Source organism: Macrobrachium nipponense, chromosome 39, assembly GCF_015104395.2.
Source record: "Macrobrachium nipponense isolate FS-2020 chromosome 39, ASM1510439v2, whole genome shotgun sequence".
NCBI lineage: Eukaryota > Metazoa > Arthropoda > Malacostraca > Decapoda > Palaemonidae > Macrobrachium > Macrobrachium nipponense.
In genome coordinates, this window is record NC_061099.1 from 57,544,758 (window position 1) to 57,562,257 (window position 17,500).

The 17,500-nt window shown below is 37.4% G+C and overlaps 1 protein-coding gene across 5 annotated transcripts in view; it reads left to right on the forward strand.

The window, feature by feature from the left end:
• The window catches only part of LOC135210364 (CD109 antigen-like), a 1,440,954-nt gene that overhangs the window by 569,617 nt on the left and 853,837 nt on the right, over positions 1-17,500 (forward strand). For all 5 annotated transcript variants that reach the window (XM_064243260.1, XM_064243264.1, XM_064243262.1 and 2 more), the window contains exon 4: positions 7,493-7,673. In XM_064243260.1, the coding sequence (XP_064099330.1) occupies positions 7,493-7,673 (181 nt within the window). The remainder of the gene's footprint in view (positions 1-7,492; positions 7,674-17,500) is intronic.

Below are 17,500 nucleotides of genomic sequence, written 5' to 3' on the forward strand. Positions count from 1 at the left end.
CTTTTTATTCTTCCTTCATATCCTTCTTCCCGCCCATCATCCCATCCTTTCCTCAATTTACATCGTCTTCGTTTCTTCCTTGTTCCCATAATTCCTCATCGCCGTTATTCCTTAACATCTTAAATACTTTCCTTCTTTCGTCTATCTCATTTTCACATCTCAATCTCCTCCTTCTTCCAACCCTCCCCCCCTACATCACATGAACCTTATCACTTCATAATCATCTTGCACGTAAATCTCCTCCTTCTCTCGCTTGCTTCCTTCCTTCCCTCCCCTCCCCCTCCCCCTCTCTCCCTGGACCCACAGCAGCATGTTGCCATCCTGTTAAACTCGCTCCTTAATTAACTTTATATGCGCTCCTGCGAATGGCGGATGGGTTAGTCCTCACTCCGTGTCAATACACAGGAATTATAGAGTTCCAGGCTGGATTGCTGTACCAGTCTAACACTCCCCCCCCCCCCCCCTCCCTCTCTCTCTCTCTCTCACCCCCACCGTCTCTTCCCACCGGGAGCATTTGGACCAATACGCCGGTCGCTTCCCGGCGTTTCTTTCAGCTGTCGAAGTCCATGAGCCATTTCGAAGAGCTTTTTCTCTTTATGGCAGTGTGCGGTGCGGTCTGTTTGCCGGGTTTATAACGTGTTACTCGTAGCGTTTGGCGGCGTGGGTTTCAATAACAAGGTCCCGTTGGGTGTTGGATTGAGGATATTCAGGTTTTTATACGGATGGGATGTTGTGCTACGCTAAGGGAATTTGTTTTCGGGGTTTGGACGTTATTACGAGTACCGAAAATCTTGACTCATTATTACATCAGTTATCTGTCATCGGGATAAGTGCCAGTAGACTCAGTACTATTTTATCATTGTAATGATTATGGTTACAGTAATACTGTGTTTTAAAACGAGCTTAATAAAACTCATGAAGTTATTTTTGGCGTTGTTTTCCGGGTGTCATTTGTTCTTCATTATCGCCAGTGTAGGAAATAAGAGTCAACAACAAAATTAAAATGCCAGTTCCCTCATTTGGTTGAGATGTGCTCCTTAAAAGACGTTGGAGTATTGGATTTATGACGAACATTTCCAAACTGATTGGGGAACGTCTTATTCCTAAACCTCCATTTACGTCTCATCTTTGATCTGTTCAGGTTATGATAATTTCTTTGGTTGTTTTTGTTTGTGGTTATCGTGGGACCCTTGATGGTTCAACTGAAAGTGCGTTGCCTCTCACTCTAGTTACCATATTAGGCCGTGATGATGCCTGCTCTTTTTTTTTTTCTTTTTTTTTTCAAAGTGCTCCTTTAAAAACATGAACGTTTTATGCCTTTCGGTGCGTAACAAATATAAACGCCGGGAGAGGTTAAAAAAAAGAAAAAAAAAATCAAGTACATACCTTTAAAAACTTATATCACTGAATTTTTCTCAACATGCACGTGTAGAATCACACACATGCGCGCACACACACACAGATTTATGAATCTCATCATTTTTCACTTCGGTGGGTTTAGTATTATAACCTCGTCAAGAGCTTCCCCGTTTTGATGGTATACAATTTGACGGAGGAATGAATACTTGAGTCTAGTGTTTTTGAACGTTTCCACTTCATGTCGCTCTCCAGCCTAGATATTACCCACAGCGGTCATCTAACAACTGGGCACTTACTGGGCGAACAGAGGCATACAAGGTTTTAGGAATCGTTTCCTTCGTCCCGCCTCGTCTGGCTAGAAAATTGAACACAGGTCACGAGGCCAGAGAGAGAGAGAGAGAGAGAGTTTTCTAATCGTTCTAGAGGTGATGAGGTTTTACGTATCTGCAGAAAGTTCTCCTTCAGATATCTTTAGTAGATGTTAGATTGGAATGGTTGGACTAAAGCATTGTCCGTCTAAAATAACCGATGAGTGATTCCTAATCCTGGAACCTGGTTGGAAACACTCAGTTAGTACTTTGGAATGTCATTTAATCACGGAAAAATCATACAGGTACTGTAAACACTTTTCTTCTCTCGCTGAAGCATCAAAAATCATTATTATTCATTCAAATACTTTTCTGTTAATTATCGTTTCCCCAAAATTCACGCTTAGCTGTCACGTCTAAAACAATTTCCGATAAATTGCCAAATGTCAGTCTTTTACCTATAAATGTTCAAGAGTTGATATTCCTGTAATGTTCCTTTCCCTGTTTGCTGAAAGGATTTTGTTGCATTCCAAACACTATAAAGATACTGCCACTGATGTCTGTCTGCTTTGAAAGCGCCAGAGAAGAAAGTTTTGTCTAAACCTGTGAATTGTCACGGAACTGGATGGCACCTTTATTCATTGTGATATACGTTCCAGGATGATAGCTTTCCCGGGAGTAATAATAGGATTCCCTCAATGTAGTGAAGGCCATAATCATTTTAAGGAGGAACTGTATCTATACCTTAAAGCTGTGGCAGCATTACCGGCATTGTTGCTGATTTTATTTACATTCGTAGAACCGTCAGCTGATATTATTACTTAAAGCTTATAAGGGCCAGCTTTCTTGTCGCGCAGTGTTATAAATCTAGATTATTACTTTAAAATATGCTCTGTGGTTTGAATGAAAGCCAAGTTAGTGATCTGCTTGACGAGACATTTTCTCTCTCTCTCTCTCTCTCTCTCTCTCTCTCTCTCTCTCTCTCTCTCTCTCTCTCTCTCTCTCTCTCTCATTGCATCAGACGGCATCTAGAAAGGAACAGATAAACTGATTTGGATGAATTTGAATAATGTATTAACTTAGTAACCCTCAGCAAATGATGGTTTTTAGTGCGTATCAAGAAAGACTGAATTTTTATTGCCACCGAATTCGTTTCACAAATTAGCTATTTCATTCAAAGGTATGCTTGATAAAGTATGACAATGTAGCATCTTAGATTTGATGAAATTATGATTTTTGAAATTTTGATTATGCCTTCATACAAAAAGGGTAGAACATTTTCTGACACTGTACTCATTACGGTGTAATTCATGATAAATTCATAATTTTATCACTGGCAAGTCATTCATTAATATGTAAAATAATGCAATGGATTGTACTACACTTTACAGTACCATTATCAGATTTTCTATTGTCTCATCTGAACGTAAATTTCGTTACCGGCGAAAGGATCGTGTTTTCTGTTTTGACATGATGACATTTATATATATATATATATATATATATATATATATATATATATATATATATATATATATATATATATATATATATATATATATATGTATATATATGATATATATATTTGCGTGTGTGTGTTTCTTTGTGTGCTCTTGTAGTCAGCCCAAGTCGGATACTAATGTGTTATGTTCCAGTCTAGGCGGTGAATCCCTTTGTGGAAGAAATGCCCCCTAATGGTACTCGGACTTCTTTCGTAAGAATAACGGAAATCATGTAATCCCCTCTTTAGGTGTCTAGATAAAAGATCGCCGCTGTGATTGGGGTAAAATTCACCTATTCACCAAGTAGGCTAATATGTTGATTGTGTATCTCTTTCCCTATTTTTAAATAAATTTCCCAAAACGCAAAGAAAGACTTTTGAACGAAACGTTGTGTTACATGAGATTGAGGTGCGTTAATGGAATATTTGATGTATTGGCACAGAGTTGATGGAGGAGTTAGCACCATGATGTGTGAAACCACAGAGAGAGTAAAGGTGAAAAGCCAAAAGGGGTCGTTATAATTTGGGGAGACACTTTCGCGGGGGCGTGGAACGACTGATGCCGTGGAAGTTTTTGCTCAGGTGTTTTTCTTTGAATCAAAACTTAGTTGTGAGAATGTGGCAGGAACTGTTACGACTTTTAACTATAAAGCAATATAGTGTTGGTCACTACTTCGTTGGGTGACTGACAAGGAATTCCTGACACTGTTTTTACATAGGTCACATTAGGAGGAACAAAAGTAAAGGGTTGCCATTTCGTCATAAAAAATCGTATCTATGTATTATTGGAGCGAGCTTGATGGCGCACATTATGCTGCGCTGGAACCCAGCACTATCTGTTATGTCCCCCTTACCGTCCCGATCCCTTACTTGCCCCGTCCCCACCTTGGGCGGACAAATAGGTTTGCAGAAGGATTGTGGATGTGTCATATTCCCCCTACACTCCCGATTCCCTACCAACCCCGCCCCACCCGGGCAGGACAAACAATAAATATCCCGCGGATTTTATCATATAAATGTGTGTGTGTATATGTGTATGTATACATACATACATACGTACAGACAGGTAGAAATAGATGTCTTATATCCTTGGATGATCCCTAAAGTCCATTTGCCGAAAATCTGAATCGTCCCCAGATTCGGGCGCCGTCCTCCTCTCGTGCGGCTGTGACATCTCATCATCGCCCTCAATGGGACGAAGATTTGCGACCATTTCACTGCAGTCAAAGGTAAGGACGGAGGTCGGTGGGAGACGTTCGGAGAGATGCATCTAAATCAACCTTAATCTTCCCCTCTCGTCGAGGGTTAGCTTTTTTTTATGTCGAATAAAATTTGAGGTAAATTTTTAATACATCAACTTAGGGGTTTAAATTAAAATACTGATGTTACTTTGACATTCGGTTTGAGTTCAACTTTTTTTTAAGATATTGCTTTGTGGTGAGAAACGTCATTTGCATCTTTTAAAGGTCACGATCTCCCGGAAGGAATGAGGCTTTTGGAGAAACAGAAATGACCGTTTCTACCTGGTAAAGAGGATTTGTTGGGAGGGAGGGGGTGAGGGAGGAGGAAGAGGGCTGGACTACGTGATTCAGTTTTGGAAGTCTATAATTTGTGGCCAGGCCACCGTGGATTGGAAGCCATGTTGAATTGTGGCCATCTCAGCCGCTATTGGAAACATGTTACTTTGGTCCAAAGTGAATGGAACGAAATGGACTTCTATTTATAGAACAAATGAGTGTGTTGAGATTAGAGGAAAATAACATTTTGAATTGTATGTTGGCTTTAAAGATTTTATTTTCAGTATTTCAATATTTTTGTCAGATATATTTTGTCAGTTTTTATTTTTTAAATATTATTACTTACATTTATGTGTTTGCGGATATTTTGTTGACTTTATTCATTTCTTGCTATTATTACCATATATATATATAATATAATATCTATATATATATATTATGATATAAATATATATATCTATATACTATATATAATTATTATGCAATGGAGGAAAAGATCTTCAACCCTTTTTGTAACGTAATTGTTTTCTTGCTTTTTTAAGAGTATTATGATCTTCTTTTTTTCTACTGAAATGCGTCATGTTGTAGTTATAGTTTAGGTATTTTGTTATTACCTAATCATGTATTTATGTATATTTTCCAGCAGGAATGTAAGACATTAACATGCATGAGCTCATCTACACTTTTTTTCATTGTTTTATTTATAATTCATTTTGTATTTCCTTTTCATTTTACTAATAAGTTATTTATTTTCTTGTGATGGTATTTAAGGAAGAAGTTTTCGCTATTTGTGTTTTTTGTCGAGGTTTTGTGAAGTGTTCTTATGAAATGCCAATAGTTTACCTTGAGTGTTGCTTTATTTGCTTCATGACTACTATTTACTATGCTTACCTGTCTATTGGTTGTTGATTTATGAAGCTGTCATGCGAAATTCAGAATCATTGATAGACTCGTTGCTGGAAGCGTTTATTTCATATTTCAAATCTTCGTATTGACATGGGTATGACAGGTTCTTGATCGTTTCAAATATGGTTGCAATAGCACCGCCTAACACAGCATCTTCACCTTCTGCATTTACTTCAACTACTGCTGTCAAGGATAATGTCCTTCTCAGACTGACTTGAACCATTTACCGCTGACTATTAAAATCCATAATCTTACTTTGAAAACAAAGCGACACAAATTAACTGTCACAAATTATTTTAGAAAGTACACTTATGCCACACCTACCGTTTATGATTTTGTCAAATTATGCTACTGGTAAAAATACAAATCCCTCGGCAAATCTCAGAGCCAGCTCGTTTGCTTGAATGAACGGCTTTCCACCCTCATCCATAACAATGGCGGCTTGGAATTTTTTCCCCCACTGTAATTTGGAGCAGCTGGAGTCCCCAGCAGTTGCGTGAAAGATTTGGCCTCATGCCGGTGATCATTGCTACTTCATCACCACTGCAAGAACAGCTAAGCTTATCTTGGTTGCAGCTGCTGTCAGGATGCAATCTTCTCTAATATCAGGAGATGATAGCAGGCGATAAGATGCTGAATTGAGTCAGTTTAGAGTTGGCCCCAACGTTTTTTACGACAATATTTTCGTTGGGATTACCTTTATTGTCACGGATTTTGTTGTTGCTGTTTCTAGTCCTGTCCTTGTGATTAGCAGCAGTTTTTTTTTACCCGTGTACTGCTAAACTTAGTCGTTGTTTTACATGGTCCATATTTTCTATCTGAGCCAAGGGAGATTCTCATCTGAAGCCCTTTCTTGAGTTGAGTAGTGTTTCTTTATAATTACAAGAGAGGGGTTTATCCTATAGAAAGCTTGCTCTTATTCATTCCTTTGACCTTTCCCATCAGCTCCAGTCTCTCTCTCTCTCTCTCTCTCTCTCTCTCTCTCTCTCTCTCTCTCTCTCTCTCTCTCTCTCTCTGGGTCCCTTTTGTTGGTTTAGGAGTTGTTGGCCCTCTTGACGTAAAATAGAAGTCTTGTTTTGAAGACTTTGTGCAAATATTGGAGTTTGATAGATACACACGCACACACAAACAAGCGCACGTTATATTTGAGGCATTTTCCAAGGAAGCCAATTTAGCGTGCAATTCCTCCTATTTTACTATATTTGTGTTATTATGTTACTTTGACAGTTATGCTAATCACATATATAAAAAAGTTGAATGAATATGAAGAAAAAATGTATAAACCTTTCTGAGTAGAAGGGATGATTCTGTTGGAAAATAAAAGTGATTGTGAAGAGTTAATGATGTGATAGAGGGCAGACCTCTTTGCTCAATAAGATGAACAAAGGTACCATGGCCTAGTAAATATACGGACAAATTACGTATTTTAGTTTTAATAATTTGCTAAAATATACGAAATAATATGCAAATCCATTGTCCTCCATTTTAGAACTCTTCGTGTCAGAGTTAAAATTAACTCTAAAACTTCCCGGACCAGTTTTTCAATTACTTTTTCTCTATAAGTGTTCGTGACCTATGCTGGTGTTGAAAAGTTCAAATTGATTTCTGTCAATGGATTTAATTTAGCCTGATTTCTCTCTCTCTCTCTCTCTCTCTCTCTCTCTCTCTCTCTCTCTCTCTCTCTCTCTCTCTCTCTCTCTCAGGAGTAATTGTAACTTCTTATTGATTTTATTTGCATGTTTTTATTTTAAACCTTAGAGCAATCTACAGTGTTTCCTTTAATAATTCTGACATCAATCATACATATGGTTCATACTAAATATTGCATTCTTCCAAGCATTTTCCGTCTTACAAGAACCCTTTTTTACCAGTCGTAACAAGGCGTTTGTTTTCTATTCCAGAACGTACTTGGTTGTAGCCCCGCGACTCGTGAGGGCCGGACAGGTTTACCGGTTAGTGGTAAACATCCTGGAACCGTCCCCGTCCCTGGTGGTGAGAGCCACCATCTTCAGAAACAACATCGACCTGGCCGCCGTGGAGCACGAGTGCGGGAGCCAGTCTCCCCAGGTTCTGGAACTCATGGTGAGTAGAAATGTTCAAACCTTTTCTTAGCAAGAATGTAGGCCGATTCATCTTTAAACTAGCTTTCTTCGTATATTTATATAGACTTATTAGTCACCATCAGGCTCTTTTATAAGATCACGGAACTCTTCAAGCTTCAAATCAAATAGCCGCTAAACTCGTTGCTAGAAATCAGCTCTGCGTGTCTAATAGATTTTGCTCTTGGTGAGGTTGTGGCTTGCAATTTCACCATTAACAGGTTTCCATAATGTTGAAGTAGTGTAAATGGTTCAGTTATCTCACAGAAGACATAGATTCTATAGTTAACAGTATGCTGTACACCATAAGTCCTATACTTCTGGTCTCTATAATTCTAAGCCATTAATGGGATGTCAAGTGAAATTGAAGTGCGAAGCTTGATATCTAAGTTGGTTTAAGGGAAAATAGTCATAGTAAGGAAATTTTGATTCTTCACAATATTATACTGTTGTGTAAGAAAATTGAAACCCTGGCTTTTATTTAGCTAAAAGTGGTAGATTTCAACTAAGGAGTGAAATATTCATACCATTTTCTAGTTGACTTTTTATTTGTGTTGCTTTGCCTTTACCAGCTGATCATCAGGTCACACATATTCCCTGGGTGAGTCACTGAATACGACAAGGAAAACTGATCCTTTCAAAATACTGAAAACAGATGACTTCAAAAATGACATAAGAACACAGAACATTTTCGTATTTTGTTAAAGAAAATCTTTCTTCTAGATAGTAGATAATGGGGGCTCCAATTTTTTGTATTCAGCATCTAATTTAGGTAAGTTATTTTGTATATTAAATGTAAGGTACTATATTGACTGCTGCTGCAGTTAAAAGTGTGGTGGGCGGAAGGAAATCGATAATAGCAAATTTGCCTTCCACGCTTCCAACTTAACATAAGGTTACCCAAGGATCATGTGACGCCATATGATTTATCCAGTCGTAAATGACATGTCAAGATGATACTCGAGACAACGACTGCAAAATTTGTCATCAGTACTAAAAATACAAAATGCGAGACCATAAATTTTATACATTTGGGAAAACTTATACCCTAGGGGAATTATAGCTGACAAAAGTTTTTGGCCCTGCCAGGATTCGACCCTTGTTCTACGCAAGTTTAGACGCAGTGATAAACAGGGACTTTGACCACACGGCTATCAAAAGAGACGTAAGTCGCTATCAACTTACCTGGTTTATGTACGGTAAAGCTGATACCAACTCTTCCCTTATATCGCTTATACACTTGTGACTTTTTCATATTCCAAACCTTAAATCACAAGTATTGGGAATGACATAGACAGGAGTGGAATTATGACCAATAAGTGTATCCTGGCCGCCAAGGATTGGTTACAATGGGAATCAGTCGATTTTGACCATTTGGCTATCAAGAAGCAGGTGAATAGTAGCCTTGGGCATAAGTTACTCCCAATGTATTGTAGAATCGATATTAAATAAAACTAGGAGATTACCTTCCACCCTTTCTGAAAGAGGACGCTTTTGGTGAATTTGAATTTCTCATTCCCTACCACGTCAATAAGTAAATATATACTTCGTAGTTAATGGAATGTATCGGGTTGTTATTTCCTCCTGGAAATGCCTCTGTAAGGGGGAAAATCCCATAGATATTACAAGTGCGAATATGCTATATGTATATCAACATACCATCATCCTCTCCTTCTACACTTAGAAGAGGTTCACCCAAATCCACAAAATTCTCCGCAGCTGTTGCAATGAGACTTTATCAGATATACACACGTAAGCATACGCACATCCATGCATACATACAGACATATGCACCTTTTCAAAACAAAAAGGACGAAAAAATGAAATAGTTAACACAGCATTTAACTTTTTTCTTTTTCCTGAGTTATTAAAGATTGTCTTCCCTAACAACCCTTACCCAGGTAATTCGTTGAATTCGATCATTAAAAAGTCAAACAGGAAGGACCGGGAACTGCCATGAGCCATTTCAACGACTGATGGTTATGGCTGTTAGAGTTGATTGCTGTAATTACCCAGTCTGTGAGCCCCAACAAAACTGTATTGACAAAATTTAATTGTTAGTACTTTTCTGACGTCGTCAATGTCTAAGGAAGGTTGAAGGGCTAAAGTGTCCAACTGCAATTAAAAACAGAAAATTTATGCTTCATTATGTTAAGGCATTCTTTGTTCATTAAAACTAGATAACTGAGAATGAACAAAATGCAACGGTCAGATGTGCCTGCTTTTGAGTGAAACGTGAGGCAAGCATACTTCTTTTATTATATTATATCGTACAAAATTCCTAGTGCTAATCTCTTCCCCTTTAACCTTTGCACTCTTTTCCTTTCCTTCCCCTATTCCCTCCTTCTTCCCTTCCCCCTTTATACTGATCGTTAATATTTGGACCTTGGAATTGAGTTGACTATATTCCAGTGTGGGCTCTTGCTTGCAGACCGGCCTAAAAATTGAACCAACCGTATCAGTCACATTAAGTTAACAAGTGAGAATATGACACGTGATGTTGTTTCATATTTGGGTGTGAGTTTTTAATGAACTTAGTCACGATCGTTTGAACGTTCTCGGTAGACATCACGAGCGTCTCATATAGAGGGAATTTCAAAGATCTGGATTATAGTCGCTCTCCAGAGCGACTATAATTCAAGAATAAGTGATTTTCAATACGCGAAGAACTACATATATTTGTATGAATTCACTTTTTATTGCTTTCATATTCCCGAAAGTCGTCGTTCAATAATTCAATCGAAGAATAATACGGAAATGTGTAAAAATGAATTTCCATTTTACATTGGAGAAAGGAGAGATGGACGATAGACTATCATTTGGCTTTGCAAAATTCTTCTTGATAAGGTAATATTCGATAAGTTGCATTATTGTGACTGAGGGTTTGTTTTTCTCTTTGTCTTTTCAGCAAAGTATTTTTAAACCTTTTACGGCTAACATTATATGATCTTGTTGCTGAGCGCAGTTTACTAGTCAAACAAAGAACCTGTCGTTGTTGACCATAGTATACCATAGCGTAATGTTAATTAAAATTTGTATGTGGTGTAATTGTTTGATATATAAATTTTGTTTTTTCTGGTGTGAATAGCTCATTAGTGTGAAGTTGTATTCAGCTTTGTCTTTTATGTTGGTTACTATCACTGCAACTGTTATTACACTCTTTTGCGTATGTAATCAAATAAATATCTTTATTGCATTTATAATCTATGAAAGGCATAGCACATCGCTGTTAAAGAAGAAAATCATATCAATCATCAATGCAGTTCATGTTTCCACAAATAACTAAAACTAAATTTTCAATAAGCACAGTTATAGTCTTACGAAATCCATTCCTCCTTAAAACGTGTTGTAAAAAGCGAACTTTGGAATGTTTAATATTCGCGAACTTTCGCTGAATTCGATGAAGTCAGCAGTTTCATAGTTAGTAACCCTATGACTTGCCTGTTATACTTAAAATGGAATCCTTGCCAAAGTTATTATTATTACGGATTTTGAGAGGGCCGCCAAGAGTCAAATGGAGGAAATTATGTGTATTTCAGTTGCAAGTCTTTACAAATATATTTTTAAACCGATGTCAACTTTGTGCTCAAACTTTCCTTGTTCGTAAGTATTTCGAGAACGGATATTTGGCTGAATTTCTTAAAGTCTTTGAAACGGGGCAAGAGAGAAAGGATTTTCTATAACTTGAATGTGTCGATAATATTTGTTTGATAGATTACCTTGATTTTTTTTTTTATTAAAATAGTGGCAAAAGTACTAACAATATTAGTAGTAGAACAACACGATTATAATCAATGCTACCATTGCAATATCATAATAATAAGTAATAAACGAAAATGAAATAAGAGTAATGATAATCGTGATCGTAAGTAATAAAGGAAAGTGGAATATAATCACCTCTGTGAATGTCTCGATGAGACTTCACCTGGAGATGAAATGAACTTTCAGCAAGCAACAAATTTTCGCGCCAACGTGCTTGGCTGAGTCGGAGTTCAATTAATCAGCGAGCCGTCGTAAGGTCTGAAATGAAAGAATATGAAAAAGAGATTACGTGAATCGGGGAGAAAAATGAAGACGCGGAATGGAAGACGTAAAGCTGATGATAGAAACAAAAGAGTTTTAACGCACTGCCTCGCATTAATTCGCATTAGTAGATCAGTGCTCCTGTTGGAAAGTGGTTATTAACTCGGCGGATTAAATGAACTTGACTGGCCCGGAAAAATCTCTTTTATCGGGACCGATGCAGCTTCAGCTGCACAGAATTTTGGTCTTATTGTTATTTGTGTATGTCGTCTATTAAATAAGATTATTTGTAGTTGACGGGATTAAAAATAACCCGAATTTTGCTGGTGCGGTAACCTTGTCATTTTGTTTATGATGTGGATTAAATGGGGTTGCTTGTTCTCTGGAGTATAAAGTAACACCATGAATTTATGAAAAATGTATTACTGAAGCCTTTCCTTTACCACCCAAAATACAAACAATGTATTTATATTATCCCATCAGCGGTTTTAATGCGGGATTAAGTATTCTTTTATCTAATTTAATTGCTCTAAGTATAAATATTTAATTTTAGTTTTAGTTCCTTATTGTGGATGAAAAATTAATGTTCTGGCAATCTCACGAGAGCCATCAGAATAACAAATGTCATCTAAACCATAAAACTGAGAAACTGAGCATGCTTAGTTTGTAACTTATAATTCACACGGTTCCGGTGTGGCCTAACTAAAAAGTACACTATTTTGGAACACTAACCTGTGTGTGTGTGTGTGTATGTGTATGTGTGTGTGGGGGGACTAGATAAGGGCATGCTGTTCTTGTAAAAAACCCTTTATAACGTATGATATTGTTTCTCGAAAATCCTAAAAGAAATGGTATCGGCTACAAATAGCTTTCGATATTGAATATAATTCACAAGCGTGAACCCTTTGAAGGCCCATAAAAGCCCCAGAAACTGGAATGGAGTGCTCTCCGTGTCTCAGCTTCTAGTTGTAGAAATATGAACTCAGATTTTAACGACTCGACGTGCGCGAGTTTGTTTACGAATGTCTGTAAAACACTCAATCTAACCTCTCGATTTTTTTTCATTTTGTTGTTCTTGGCTCTTATACATCCACGTTAAACATACTTTTATTTGTATGATAGAACATAAAACTTTCGTTGTTCGTAAATAACCAAAGCTTTGTGACGTGCGAGTCTGTTATAACACCCAGAGAATAAGAAACTTAATTTTTCTTGATAGATTCGATAACTTCGGTACCCCTGATTTCAAATTGGAGCTTATTGTACAGTTGTACAGTGGTAAGGCTCCAAAAGCTATATTCGAAGTGATTCTTGGCTTAAATAAGCTGAGGCCATCTGTAGGTAATTTTGGGTTGACTCCATCAATTGGCTGTATAACACTCGGCAAGTTTTTCAGGTATTTTGGATACCTAGGTCTTGATAGCTCGATGTTTTGAACATTATCCTAGCTTTGAAAGGAAGCCCCTGCAAATCTAACAAAACCGGGGCAATGGTGTCCCGAGGTACGACACCCTTTGTTAATCTTGCCACTGTTTAATTTATTTTGCAGATTCATGACCTGAAATAGTCTACCCTATATATGACATAATTAATCACAATTATTTTTTAGAACACTCATCAAAACATTTTTTAACAATCTCTCACTTTCTAACAACATAAATCCTGTTATATATTCGTTCAATTTTAACTGCTTGGAAGCATGTATTTCTTTATACTGATAAGAAAGGCATTTGTTTTCTTATTTGCATCTCCGAAGTCGTTTATGGAAAAATAAAATTTACTTTTCGTGAGGCGTGTAAAGATTATTTTATTACAAATTACTTTCCTTTACTATATCTGCATAAGTTTTCCTCTCTATATTAGGAGCTGGTGCCTTCTTTATCTCAGTTTATAACATTTCCATCGCCTCCATGATATCAATCTCCGAGTCAATGGCCCAAGGAAAGTTCACGTGTCTCATCTCGCGTTCCCTGAAGTTCAGCAATTTTTCATCCCTCTCAGTGACCTTAGCATCCCGCTGAGCACTCAGAGCTGAGCACTCAGAAGCATCCCTCTTTACCACCGCAGTGTTTTGTATCTTAATTTCATCCTTCATTATAAGGTTGATTTTGCAAAGCCCTATTTTCATTAACTAATGAAAAAGCTCTATCAAAACAAACAGGGTAGAGCCACTTCAGTCTCGTGAAGTTATCTTTATAGATGCTGTCTGTGATACCATAGATTACATCTACATCCTACCTGATCCTTATATTTTCCTATTTTGGATTGACAGCTGTGAAAAAAAACAATGTCTCTTTTATACAAGCTATTTTCTATTAATAGGTTTTTCAATGTGCAACATGACCACTGTGCAATAAAATAAAGTATTCGATAGTCAAATTACCCCCTTGACAATTGTACAGGCTTTGTAATCTCAGATTTATCGATAAATATTGTTGTAAGTCCCTATATATATATATATATATATAATATATATATATATATATATATATATATATAGATATATATATATATATATATATATATAGTATAGAATATTTTTTATCGTACAGTAGTTCGGTTTTGATTCAAACACGGGAGAAATACTCTTCTCTGAATATTTCTGGATAAGTTCATTGTGAAAAAGATTATCAATTTCCGATAAAAGAAAATATAGCTAAAAATAGATAGATAGATAGATAGATAGATAGATAGATAGATAGATGAGAAAGAGCGCGAGCTACAATTGGCATACCAGCCCGCGGAACATCAATCACTGGGTTGGCACCAACGCCAGATCTCATCTCATCTCTCTCTCTCTCTCTGATTCCCCTTGATTGATTTCCCTCTTTCCCTTCTACGTCTGTTCCGTCATTCCTTGAGTTGCTTTCCTTCCACCCATCATTAGAGCCGGATTGGATTTCCGAATGGATCGGGAGATTTGTCGGTATTCGCGGAGCCGTGGAGGAGGGACGATGATGAAGGAATTGATTTCGATAAGCGAAAGGCCGATGTTATTTGTGCTTTGAAGTCCCGTGCTAACAGCTCACATAATTAAACTGGCTCTGTTTTGCTGTTTGGAGAGTGTTCGAATTTGTTTTACTGTTTGCTTGCGTGTGTTTTCTATTGTTTCATTTTTTATTTTTCAGGGAATCAAGCCTGGCTGATGCGTATAAGGGTCAACTTTCCTCAGCTGGATTTTGACGTACCCAAATTTACCTTAATGATTGGGATAAAGTTATTTCGCCAAACTAATGATACTCCTTTCCTCAGGTCACTTACAGACATCATTTCCAGTCGAGTGCTTCATTTTAATGAGTGAAGACATGCGAGTTAATTAATTGAGCTGGGTCAAGTGTTCTTTAGAATAATTGAACATCACATTGCGTTATTGCAATTACTCTCTGCGAAATGAATTGTTTTCCACAGCAAAAGTATCATGCATTCCCGTTTGTGATATTTATGCATACCTTCGCTTAATGTAAGTGTTTAAGATATGCATTTATACTTCCTGAAATGTATGCATCATTAGTTACAATGGCCCATGACCTTTTGGGAAGAGATCGACTTATATTTTGAACCGTTTTTCTGTCATTCTTTCTTGCAGTTATTATCCGTTCCCGTTTCTCAACTCTCAAACCTTCAAAAACCGATGATGAAATTACGCTGTGCAGAGAAGATTTTCTGATTTACACAATAACCGGAAGGTATTATTTGCTGGTGATTTTACGTTAACTGGATATTGACAGACATGGATCAGATAGACTGCTGGTCTTAAAACACGGTTCACCTTGCTTATTGCATGAAATTAAAGTCACCTAAGAGTATGAAATATGTAAAGAATGACAATAGCGAAAACTGTTCGCTGAACTGGAGAAATTGTTGTTCATGATTTGTTTCTGGTGACGCTGGGCATACATAGGTACCTTAATCATGGCACTTCACAGAAATGAAACTGAACGACTTAATTCTTCTCTTCGTTAAACTAGATGCTTTTCTGATTCTGGACGGGTAGGTGGGGATGGGGTGAAGAGGGGGCTTTAGGAGGACCCCATTCGCTCACGTACGTAAAAGTGTAACAAGGCGGCCCTTCAAGGCGAAGTGACATTTGATGCGAACTACACTTTGATCTGCCACTTGAAGTGTTTATTCTCCATATGCCATTTGACTAGAGTCAACTTCGACAGAACCTTTAGAATCAAGGGACTCTTTCATGCCTGCTTATCGTCGAGAAACATCATATTACACACTCACACGATCCTTGTTATGAGAGGAATATCATGTTTCACAAACGAACGGGCTTTGACAGCTTATATCGAGACACTGATTTAACAACGCCGTGTATATCTCGCTCTACGACCTTGTAGCTTTCGCTAATAACCATTCGCCTCACCGTTGGTGTAATAATGAATGCCCTAAGCAGAGGTCGCCGTGCTAGTTGTCGTTATACTTTTTATTTTGTTTTCAAATTTATGTTATTACAACTGTTTTAAACTCACGAGTTTATGGCTCACACACGTTGCTGTCTTAAGCTCGACGGCAGATCCGGAAATGCAAGTTGAAAAACAAGATTATGAAAGGTTATGCAAACCTATTCATTACTCCCAAGAGAGCTCACCTGCAGCGGCCCTGTCAGATATATTCTTCAGTTCCAGATTCGAGTAAGGCCACTTCGGATGCTAAGCATGGTATACTGTATTGAAAATAAATAAAACAGTTATAACCACGGCATTTTCAAAACACAAATTCATCCATATAATGTACAATATCGTTACAAAAAGGAATTTTCAGTTTCCAGTAACTGGTTCTCTGAAATCACATGAATGGTTCAGTATGAATATTTCTGCATCTGCATCGTATTGATATCCCGTGACAGGCGATCTACCACGAGGGAATAAAACAGGCACACGTTTCCTTTTAATCAACGTTTTTGAACGTTACTTTTTTATTTCCGGTGTAAACGAAATTAATTTCTGGGTTAAAACTCTGTAGAATGATTGCTTTATTTTTGGTTATGAAATGTACAGCGCCATATCCATTAATTGTCATACAGTTTATATGATAGTTTCATCATTTGAGAGATAACATGTTTGACCTAGATGCCTGTTGTTTATGACATGCCCCTCCATAGACTGCAGCTTTGGCATTTGCTCATTGGCAGTATTTCATTTCACTTTATTCCTTTCGGTGTTTTTGTTGGACTCGATTTATTACGAGTCGATTCCCTTCCCTCTTCCTAGAATTTCCCTTCTGTGGTTTGATGCTTTTTTTATCTAGTAGATGATTGTTCCGGGAAAGTCTTCATTTATGCTAACATACGACTTAATTTTCTATATGACACGCTCTTCAGTAATCCCTTTATCAACGTGAAGGATACGGACTTTTCTTTCATAAGAACTTTGAAATTGCTTAGACAACTACCAGCTTTCCTCTACAGGACGTACAAATACACACACGCAAATGCACACACACGTACACACACATTATATATATATATATATATATATAATATGATATATATATATATATATATATATATATGTGTGTGTGTGTGTGTGTGTGTGTGTGTGTGTGTGTGTGTGCGCGGGGCGCGCATGTTTGTGTACATGAAACAAAGGGCCTCTGTGAAATTCCTGCCATTCATGTCTTTCCTGCGCTTTGTCGTCCATAAATCTCCAGGCGTTTCCAGAGTCGCTTCTCATCGTTTTCATCCAAGAAGTTCTGTATGTTCCAAGTCGTATTGTTCCCAACACCGTCACGGAACTGCTTAAGTATTTTCCCTTTTGGGATCATTTCTCAATCTAAGCT